This window comes from Benincasa hispida, unplaced genomic scaffold (assembly GCF_009727055.1).
Source record: "Benincasa hispida cultivar B227 unplaced genomic scaffold, ASM972705v1 Contig711, whole genome shotgun sequence".
Classification (NCBI taxonomy): Eukaryota; Viridiplantae; Streptophyta; class Magnoliopsida; order Cucurbitales; family Cucurbitaceae; genus Benincasa; species Benincasa hispida.
The window spans coordinates 15,501-26,888 of NW_024065055.1; the positions used below are offsets into that span (position 1 = coordinate 15,501).

An 11,388-nucleotide genomic window follows, 5' to 3' on the forward strand; every position below is an offset into this window, starting at 1 on the left:
CCTTGCTATTTAATCCCAAAGGGTGGACCCCATCCTTCCCAAACGGTTATGAGTCCATTTCACGGTTATGCATCTTTTTCACCTAAATATTCTTTTCCTCCATCCACTATCTTAGGTAATATTCCCTTTTTACCCATTCTTTTATAAGTATTGATGATTGGGGGTTAACAAAATATTAAAACTTGAGAGAACTGGACGGGGAGAGGAAGAAAGCTCTGTTCATTACTATAGGCCACATGAAATGATTTCATGGTTGTGAAGCCATTGCATTTGCCTAAATTTCAGAGACTGTACGACCAAGGGGCTAGGAATTTTTGGATTCACAACACTGGCCCTCTGGGATGCCTGGCTCAGAATGTTGCTACATTCGGAACCGACCCATCAAAGCTGGATGAATTTGGGTGCGTTAGTTCTCACAACCAAGCAGCTAAGCTCTTCAATCTACAGCTCCTTGCTCTTTGCAAAAAACTGCAGGAACAATACACAGATGGGAATGTCACATATGTCGATATCTACACGATAAAATCCAATCTCATTGCCAATTATTCCCGATTCGGTCAGCATCTTACAGTGTTTCTGTACATATTTTGGCCTCATTCACTGTTAATCATGTAAGGAAAAATCTGACTTTCTGCATTGGTTACTGGCAGGTTTTGAACAACCTATTATGGCTTGCTGTGGCTGTGGAGGCCCACCACTCAACTATGACAGTCGAATCGTCTGTGGACAAACAAAGATGTTGAATGGGACGTTAGTCACAGCGAAAGGGTGCGACGATAGCTCGGAGTACATCAATTGGGATGGAATTCATTATACAGAGGCTGCAAATCAGTATGTGTCATCACAAATACTCACTGGAAAATATTCTGATCCACCCTTCTCAGACCAAATGCCTTTCCTTCTCAAACTCAAGTTCTAGCTTCCTTGATTACATAAATTTCATCTCCATCATATCTTTACCATCCTAATATGTCTAAATGTAAGCATTCATTTGGGAATTGGAATAAAGATCTGACCAACAATGCATTTATGTTTAGACACTGTTTATTGTGTAACTAAATAAGAAATTACAAGAATTTTAAACAATTCTTCGACTTCATAGAGAGGTACAGTCTCTATTTCTCTCTTAGTCTTGAAATTCTGAAAAGTTGACTTAAGGGTGGATAAAATCTTTTTTAAATTAAACGTGATAGGGAATGAACATGATACTGAGCCATAGGAATAACTCAAACTCTTGTTTTATAACACGTTTCTTGCAAGTCATCTCGTAGTGATCCTCTTTGTACAACATCAATGTTATACATTTGAATGAGTAAGAAATAGATGGGAAGATCTGCCTCTTGCATGTTTCTGTTACTTCTTGGATACATAAGCATAATACTGAGCCATAGGAACAACAAAGGCTATGACTAACAAACCTCCAACTACAAGAGTAAACTGTCCTCGTTTCTCCTCCGTCTCTTCCCTTGTTTTGAAGTTTGATTCGCGCTTATTATCCTTAAATGAAGGACCACCCGGATCTGGAAGGCCATCAATGGCAGCAACTAACCGCTTAGCACTGCTATATATGGCTTCATTATATTTTTCATCAGTAGCTAAGACTGCAGTCACATAAGTAACAATCTTAGTCAGTTGCAGTTTGAAAAAAAAAAATAAAGTAACAAGTACTAGCATAGTTCACAACTACTAGCTGAGAAGGATATTGACATTCGATAGGATACAAGATCGTCACATCAACACATACACATCAATTTGAAAGTTACAATTAAGATAACGAGTGGATAAGAGTACGTACGTCACTATGTAAATGGAGTTACAATTTAAAGGTTTAACAAGAAGGTAGCAATGAAATTATTGCTGAAGAGTGCTGATAAAGATTGCAATACAGCTTTAGGTGGGAGTTTTATCATGACGATGAACAGTGGAAAGAGTGAAATAAGTTGACAGAAGTGGTAGTTTAGTTTACCGTGGAAGATTCTCTGTCACTGCGGGGCATTCAAAGAATAGTTTCTCCAACTGCTTTGGATTATAAGGCAGGCCCACCCATAAGGCTCCGTCTTTCTGACTGGTGCAAGACACACTAGCCTTTGTTGTTGCATCACTTCCACAAGTGGATATCACAACGCTCCAAAACCACATAATGAATCAAACATTACTCAAATCCATCGCTTTGTCTACATGCACCAGTTTTAATTAATTCATATCAAGAGTTCGTACATATCTCCCTTTTGTCCAAGATTGAGATCTAGGTTTTCCTAATTTAGTCCCTACACAGTAAAACAGTTTTGTGTTAAACAGAACAAAAGTATTTAGTGTCGTGTTTAATTTGGGCTGTTACTGTACTATTGAAATAAAAGTAATTATATGTTCAGAATTAATTATATGTAACTTTCCTGGTTTGTCCCTGTTTCATAAAGATTTCTAAGATTTGCAGACAAATTTGAAAATTCCCATAGCTTTCCTTTATAATGATTCGTTTTGAAGGTTTGTGTGAATTTCGTCTTATTTCCAAATTGGAGGTTTTGACACTACGATTGGATTTTCAAAAGGTTTTACCACACTTTCTTCTCTTTTCTACAACGATCATTTCAGATGCCTATATCGGATCATGTAGGCTTCCTTAACACCTAGTGAAGCTGAATGCGTATTCCTAAGCATAAAAATTTTGCCTATGCGATGAAAAAAAAGACAAAGCTTTTTTTCACCAAAGCAAATTCTGGGGTTCTCTGCTATCTATTTTGACTTTTCTTTTGGAACTGCTTGATGTTTGCCGCTACACCCGACTCCGTGCTTCTTCTCCCTCTACCAAATTCAACCCCAATTCAATATTATTAGAAATCACACTACACTTTCAATTGATTCAAACTTTTGGGTTAGCCCTATCTTCTCTAACATTATTTTAAAAATAATTATCCGGAAGGTAATGAACATTTTAGGGGTTATTTTAAAAACATTGCATAATTTTATTCTGGTAGTGAACTTAAATTAAATTGTCGATTCCTACACTTTTTATTGTAGTCGAGAGTTTGAGTTCTTTGTTATTATAGTGCTTGTGTCTTGTTTACATTAGCACTTATACTAATTTGACGATCGGGTGGAGGTGATTTTCGCCGTTGTGGACGAATATGTAGGTTAACTGGTTAATAAGTTTTGAAGACTGTCTTCATTATCTGGTATTGTGAAAAAATTTGCGAGTTTAGATAGTGTAATGCTTATAACATTTCAGGGTACCTCATTCTTGTTATGTTCTTGTTCATAAGATGAAAATTAAAATTCTTCAAATGCAAGGGATAATTATTAACATTTTCCAAAAACGCATCCGATAATTACTGTTTATGTTTGCATAACTATGCGTTGAATTTATATTGTTGTATTTCGGTCACGTGTGAAATTGGACGGCGACCGAACAGACTAAAGTTAATTAATCAAACTGTACAACGCTCATGGAAGAGCTCTTCGATAAAGCAGATCCTTCAATTGCTAACTCCCTATCCAACATTGTGTTAGAGAATTTGTTCTTCCTTGGAAGCTGCATGGCTTTTAAACGGCAGTTCTTCAAGGATTTTTTCGAAGTTTGGCATCTGCCTCTAATCGATTTATCGTAGAAGGGATGTTCCTTTGAGTTTTTTCAAAAAAGTGTGAAAAGAGGCTTTCGACACCTTAGGAGAAGGCTGACCCTACCAATAATTTTGCAACCTTCAAGGTGGGATGGTGTCGTTTGAGATGCAATGTGTGATGCGAGCAATCTAGCTGTGGGGAGGCGGTGATAGGACAAAGGGTCGACAGGAAAAGAGGCCAGGTCAATATGCATTTGCATCAAGACCCTAAACCCAGATCAAGATTAATTAACACCTAACTGAAAAAGAATTTTTTGCCATTGTTTTTGCTTTAGGAATAAATTTGTCGCATCTTACATCCTTCGGTATTTCCCTGTCACTATATTTGAACTGATGACGCACACTGCTCCTCCAAGGTACCTAAATGAACCAAGAAAGATATCAAACCCCGATTGGTCTGTTGGATGCTACTTCTCCAAGAAATCTCAATTTGATTCAATCAAAGACAGAAAGGGTTGTAAGAAAACTTTGGTACTGACGCATTTGAGTAGGATAGTACAGAAGAGACCTTTGTACCCCCTACGTGACGAACTTTCCAAAGAATTCTTGTTCCATATCGAACAACACGCCACTCCATGGTAATGGAAAGAACATGGTTAAATTTCCTAGTAATAGGTAAAGTTCCCTTTATGCTATGCCTAGTTTAAGAGGGCCAAATTGAAAAATGATTAAATACTTTTGTTCTGGGAACCACCATATCCTTTGCAAGATTTGTTCTGACCAAAATCATTAAGAAGATGTGTCCCAAATGAGGAGTTTGATCAGGTGCTCAACCTTCTATCATGAAATGGCTTTTTGTGGAGGGCATTTTTTAGTACCTAGGAGAAACAACTATGAAGGTCTTAGATAGTGGGTTGATTTTGGAAAATTCTTTGTTTCGTCGACTATTTTTTTGCATTTTGTAAATCCTTGTGAGAGTTTTGTCAGAGGTCAGCGATCCTTGTCTAGGAGGAATGAGATTCCCATTACATTCTATCTTGTATGTGTTATGATTTTTTATTGTATGGGCTATGGATTTCATGGTCCTTTTCCTTCTTTATTTCACTTTTAATACATTCTTGGTTAAGTAGTTGACTATATTTCGATTGTGGGTTTTGAGGCAATCCCCACTAGGACTAATAATGTTGTTGTGGTTTTAGGTTTTCTTAAGAGCCTAATTTGTTTGGTTCTAAAGATTTGGTATACCTCGTGCTAATAATCAGTGACCAGGGTAACCTCACTTTTGCAACCGAGCATCAGGCACTTCATGAGGAAATACGGAGTACACATCGTGTTGCCACTCCGTATTACTCTCTAAGAACGAACGAAAGCTGAAATATCAAATCGAGAGGTTAAAAAATAATCCTCAAAAAGATGGGAAACCCATCTAGGGAAAAGATTGGAGCACGCGCCTCTGACGAATGCTCTCTTTGCGCTTAACAGGACCGCATTCAAAACACTTTATTGGAAACAATTTTGCCTTTTAAGCTTGTCTCATTTAAAGCACAGGTGGTGGCCACTTATTGATCGAAGATCAACAAGCATTTATACATATTTAGGCCGTCCAAAACGGTGTAATATGAACTTGGTCCAAGCCGGTCGAGAAGAGATTGCTAGGAGCTACAAGATTTGTTGAGGATATGCACTTTTAAGCCACATATGTTTTAATTTTAACTATTCAATTTCCAGCCATATTTTCTTAGCCCGTTGCAAGCCTCGTAGCTCACGTCCGTTCGCCAGGCTGCCCAGACTCTTCATTCGGCTCCCGGCTTTTCTTGGGGGGTCATCGTTTTATTTTATGTTTTACATTGTGTCGATCAAGAAAAATCAAAGCTTAATTCATGAATAGATGGCCCTTTTGAGAAAGAAGATTTTCGGGTCAGGCAGAAAAGTGTTACTCTAGACAATTCCTCCGATCTATTCACTTATGCTCGGTAAACCTAAAATCTAAAATGGCGTTTGGTCCCTTTGAGTAATTGATTTTCTTTTCCTATGGTGCTGTGGGAAATCAAAGGTCGAAAACTGGGAGGAATTCAAAAAGTAAAATGCGGCACTGCTTTAAAAAATTTTCAATGAAGGAGAAGTCAATTTGTATTAGTGCAAGCTTTCCTATTGGCTCGCACCTGCCAAATCACTTGGAGCCCCGTAATCACCAAGAAATGCTAGCAAAAGACGTTAAACATTGCGCTACCTAGAGGCAACCAAGGAGTTTCTATTTTGCTTTTTTCTATAATTTTTCCTTTTTATTTAAAATATCGTGTTGACTAATTTACCCTTTTTATAGGAGAATGTGCAAATTTTGACCTCTTGAGGTATAAGATGATTATGTCCAAGCCTAAAATCCAAGGGGAGGTTTTTTTGTTCCTCCTTTTTTTTTTTCCCTTTCTCTTTTTGTCCTTAGCATTGAGGACAAATACATAATTTTTAAGTTGGGGGTGGGCGAACAATGTTGAAGATTAAAAATTATTAATTGATGTCATAGGTGTGCCTATTTTTGTTGTTCCTCTGTTTTGCTATTTCCTTTCAATGACCTTATTGATGACGCACGTCGATGGGTTTGCCTGTTATAAAAGGGTATTTTTCATAATTTTGAGCTTTTCATAAACAAATTTTTTTCAATGAGATCCAATGTAAAATGAAACCTAAGTTGAGTTTTTTTTTTGGTTTTAAATCCTTTAAAATATTAGAAACAGATTATTCTTATCTCGGATTTTCATTGTCACCACTCAAAAGACCCCCCTATTGGCTTTGGGAGTAACTTTTGAATGTCTGAGAATAAACTAAGATAGTGAAAATAATAATAATAATAAGCCTAGTGTGTGTAAATAAATAAATAATAAATAAGAGAAATATACTAGATTTCTTTCTCGGTGCTGAAAAAAAAAAAAGAAAAATATATATATACAGTGTTGGATGTGTGGGCATGGCATAAGGTGAAAAGAGCTAACCTTCTAATTGTGTTTCTGTTAGGACCTGCGAGAAAGAGTGATAGGTTCCCCAACGGTGAGTGTGGAAAGCTAGCCCTCTAGGTTAAAATAAATGTCTTTTTATGTTTTGTTGTGCGTGAGTTTCTGGGTATTCCTCGATAGTGTTACTCTTTGATTATCAATATCAGTAATGATTCCTCTTAGCTGATGACCGAGCCAGAATAGAGGGAAGAGTGGGATTTAGGAGATGGCATAAGACCTTTTTCAAAGCACTTTACGATTAAACAAAAAAAAAATATGTATCTTAGTTTTCTATCGTTTGTACGTGGGTTTTTGATTGAAAATAACCTTTTTAATAAAAAGTTTCAATCGAGTGATTAATTTGGTTTGATTGATTTTATGCGCCCTAATAGTCCTGTTGAGAATTGGAGAAAGGATTCGTTAAATAGAATGAATCATTTTTCTAATGAAATCCGTGACTTACTGATTTTATCTTGCCTTGAGACGATCAAGTCTTAAGTTGGGGGTGTTTGTGTAGCTCTCCAAAAGAGCATAAATTTATAGTTCCTTAACTTCCTATATTTTGCATAATTTTTTGGATCCTATTTCTTATTTTGTAAAGAGAATTAGCCATAATGGAGCCGCACGTGAAAAGACTAGAATTCGACGCCAAAAGAGGCAGGAAAAACTGGAGTCTAAACGCACTAAATCAAGTTGAGTTGAAAAGGACGATTTTGCCCCTGCGCGCAAACGCGTCAAACGCTGCAATCTCAAGCCTAAGTTCCAATTTGCTCAATTTCGACAACTGAAATGCAGTAGCTTTAAGGAACAAGGCAGTGTCCGCAACACTACCCAAAGCGTCGCGACGCCTTCCAGATTTGAGCACCACGCCATCGTTGCCAAACGCCCCCTGGACGCTAAAGCTTGACGTTGAGAAGACAAGCGTAGCGTCGCAAACGCTGCAAAACATTTAAACCGAGAACCAAGGGCACGACGACGCGAACAAGCATTGCAAAACGCTTAACCATACTTTTACGAACACTGCGAGGATATTATAAATAGGACCCTTGGGGTCCAGTTTGAAGGCAGCCACTAACTCCATATCGAGAAATAAACCCAAATTTAAGAGAAATTTGAGAGTTTTTGTCCAGTTTTTTGAGTGATTGAGTCAAATTGTTGAGCATTATTGGTATAGTTAGCCTCGATTCTTACTTTTTTTTATTATTTATTTATCATTTGTAGTCTGAAATATGCCTTTTAGAGGCTAAAATTAATTTTTCTAGGGATGTTTGGTATGCCTTAAATTCTTGAAGGCCAACAAGATTTGTTTTAATTCAATAATTGTGAACCCTTTGGGGGATTTGTTTATTTTTAATTGAATTCAATAAATTTTTCTGACAAAATTTGATTTGTTGAATTTCAATGTTTGCAGAATCGTTTCTAGCCTAATGTATTATGGATCGATTAATTTGTCAAATATTGGATCGCTGTGTTGAGATCTTAGACTTTTTTCTAGCCAGTTTCTGTGGGTCCTAATAAACATTTCCCGAAATAAAATCATGGAACAAGATATGCTTTGCGGCTTGTTGAATGTCCTCAGATAATTGAACCTGTTTCTTAATGCTTTTCAGTTTTAACTTGGGCGTCGCTAAGAAGGAAAAAGTTTTTTAAAACTGAAATTAAAGGCTGATTTAAATTTTTATCAAAAATTGGCTAATTGGGGCTATTAGAATTCTAATAGGTCGAGGGGTTTACTATAATTGAAAAAATAACCTAGTACTAAGGATTAGAAAATAAAGGCATACAAAAACTAATTCCAAGGATTTTTCCGCTAGATTTTTGCATTCAAAACCTTTTCTTTTTTTTCTGTACTTGCTTCGCTCTTTTGTTTTTTTAATTAAATTTCCCTCCATCAACTAAACAATCAAAATCTTTTTTTTTTTTTTTTGGAATTCATAATTCGCCCCTAGATTGATTCAACAGTCTAACTCTGCTCATGGATTCGACCCGATCTTAACCACTTTGCTCGTTTGTGGTATAAGTTTAGAATCGATGAAAATAAAATAATTTTTGTTTCAATTTTGGGGTTGAGTTAACGACATCGATTTCCCAAAGTCCGAAACCCCAAAATTACAGGATCTTGTTTTCTTATTCCACTAAATCCTCTAATGAACAATTGGGTTTGTTGCCCAATCACTAAAATCGAAGTCCTCTCGGGCCAAATGAGAGGGTGGGGTCCCTTTGTTCCAGACCTGGATTTGTAACTTCAGAGAACAAATCTCCTCTACTATTCTTTAAATCGGAGTAGGGTGTAAATTCCTTTCTTGGCCACCCTATGGTCCTTAGTTAACTACCCGGTCTTATCCCTGAAATTGGAGGGTTTATGAGCCAGCGGCTGTTGAGCCAACCTTCACCTATGCAATCTAAGGATGAATCCAAATAAATCGAAATTCAATAGTTAGCTCAAGATTAGGTTGAGTTTAACCTAGTCATCAAATTTAAAAACAGTCGAGTCTTAAATAGTAAACCAACATTATAAGAAAGAGTGATTTAATTTTTTGGTCCGATCTTATACAAACTCAATTGCATTTTAGGATGCCCGCCGCTCATCATGTCACTAACATAATTAACAAATCAGGATCACTTCGTTTGTAGCACTTTACACAGGATCGTAATAAACTAACAGAGTGGGCCACATCTGATAGTGTTACCAGAAATAATGGCACCTAAGTATTATTCATATACTATAGACCGTTTTTGGGCTATTTTACTCGAAACTTGATCCATCTTTATGTCATCACATAAAGTTCAAGTATTCATATAATAGTCCATGGATTCTTTAGTTTATTGGATTTAAGTTCTTTACAAGTTGCAATTTACATATTCAACAACAATTTTATTGAATAAACGTCAACTAACATATTTATTTGTAATAGAAAATATTTAACATTACAAACTGTGAATTTTTAGGACATACAATACCAACAAACTCCCCTTGGACTGAAAAATCTAAGTGGGATTTACGTAATATACAAATATATATACAATGGTGAGTGATGAGAGAGTAAATACAATAAACTAGGGCATCAAATATGCAGTAGTTATGAACTATTGGCCTGTAAGGCTCGTCCTTTTGTTTGCAACGAAGTGAGAATGACCCAGTATCTGATTCAATAAGTCTAAGCAATTTTAGAGACTTGACCAAAAAATAGGGAAGCTAAGAACATAATTTCATCTAGATGAAATTAAATCCTTCAATATAGGGTAGTAGATGAGTTAGTTTCTCTTAAATGATGATTCGGACTTGAAACAAATTAGGTTCCAATCCTCTCACTAATCAAAGAGAGACTTGGCTTATGAATTGGATTCTAAACATATTATTCATTAGGGTATCCCGTGGTATTTAAGGTGGCAAGATGTAATTAATAGCGGGGTAAAACGGATATTTAACCCAATTGTATTCCCCTAAGAACTCAAAGAAAAAAAATCGACTTGCAATGTAATGATTATATCCGTGGACACAACTTGTGCACCAGTACATAATAAGTAGCAATTAATAGGTCTATAAATGGAGAGGCACTAAAGTAATGAATGAAGATTGATTTAATTAAAAGAGTTTTAAAACTTAATTATTCTTGGATTATTAGAGATTATGATCTGTAGATTCATAAGGTCCGCCTTGCATCAAATACCACAATTAGGAATCAATTTAGTTGAAAGAAAATTTGAAGTATTCATTCATATTTAATATATTTGTTATATTTAAAAAAGAGGAAAAATATTTATAGTATCTGATACATATTTATTTGAGGGGTTTTTTCAAAAATTGAAAAATAAAAGAAAATATTTAAACATAATTAGCAATTTAAATGTATAGTTGTGATAGAACCATTGTTTATTGGTACAAGTCTATTTAATGTCTATTAGTGATAAAAACTGATACAAGTCTATCCTGATAGAACGCTGTAGAAGTCTATAATGTTTATGATAGAAAGCTGATAGAAAGTCTACCCATTGATACTATCAATTTATAAGAAACTATATAAGTCCATCATTGTTAGAGGTTGGTAGAACGTCTATCAATGTCTACCAATGTTTTTTTTTTTTTTTTTACTATTTCTGTAAATAGTTTGACATTTTCTTATCTGCGAAAATTTCTCTTATTGTTTTTATAAAATTTTAATTTTGATGAGATTCCAAAATAAAGGAAATATTAATTTAGGAGAATTTGATAATTGTAATTAAGATTCAGTTACATTAATAAACCGAAAAAATATTATAGCTTTAATGGATATTAAAATTATTTTTTTAAATTAAGGAAATTTATTTTTGCCCTAGGTGATGGAACACAAGGAGATTAGACCGTCAACAATGTTCTCTTTCGAGTATGTGTAAATAAAATCAGTAATCCCAATGCTTCATACTATAGGATGAATCAATTCATATCCCTTCAAGTGTCGATGGACTAGTTGAAAGAACGCTTCACAACTTGGTATCATGTTTCAAGATACTTGAGAATGTCTAAATGAGAATTAATTAAGTTACTTCTTTTAAAGTTTGCTTTTTTTAAAAAAAAAAAAATTAAAAGTTTTAGGGATCCCTAAACAATGTTTTGGTCTTTTATTAAATGGTCGTGACAATTTTTATTGATTTAGAAAAAGTTTATTTTGAAGTATACAGGGCTAACTTTTTTTGGTTTTTTAAAACTACAAAACAAGCATGTAGTACATATGCGATCTTAAAAAAGTTGAACATTTGCATATTATATAGTAATTTGTATTTAAGAGAAAGTTTAATAACATATGGTTGAAGGATTAAAGCTTTGGAGTTTCGAAACGTGGGATTATATATCATTATGATTTTAA

General features: G+C 35.1%; 2 protein-coding genes across 2 annotated transcripts in view; one reads left to right on the top strand and one right to left on the bottom strand.

Annotated features, from left to right (window-relative positions):
• Positions 1–1,313, top strand: part of LOC120069964 (GDSL esterase/lipase At1g54790-like) — a 14,385-nt gene extending 13,072 nt beyond the window's left edge. Inside the window, exons 4-5 of the mRNA XM_039021808.1 lie at positions 286–556; positions 651–1,313. Coding sequence (XP_038877736.1) covers positions 286–556; positions 651–919 — 540 coding nt within the window. The 3' untranslated portion in view covers positions 920–1,313. The remainder of the gene's footprint in view (positions 1–285; positions 557–650) is intronic.
• A 40-nt stretch (positions 1,314–1,353) lies between these two features.
• The window catches only part of LOC120069961 (UPF0603 protein At1g54780, chloroplastic), an 11,055-nt gene continuing 1,020 nt past the window's right edge, over positions 1,354–11,388 (bottom strand). The window contains exon 2 of the mRNA XM_039021806.1: positions 1,354–1,623. Within this exon, the coding sequence (XP_038877734.1) occupies positions 1,354–1,623 (270 nt within the window). The remainder of the gene's footprint in view (positions 1,624–11,388) is intronic.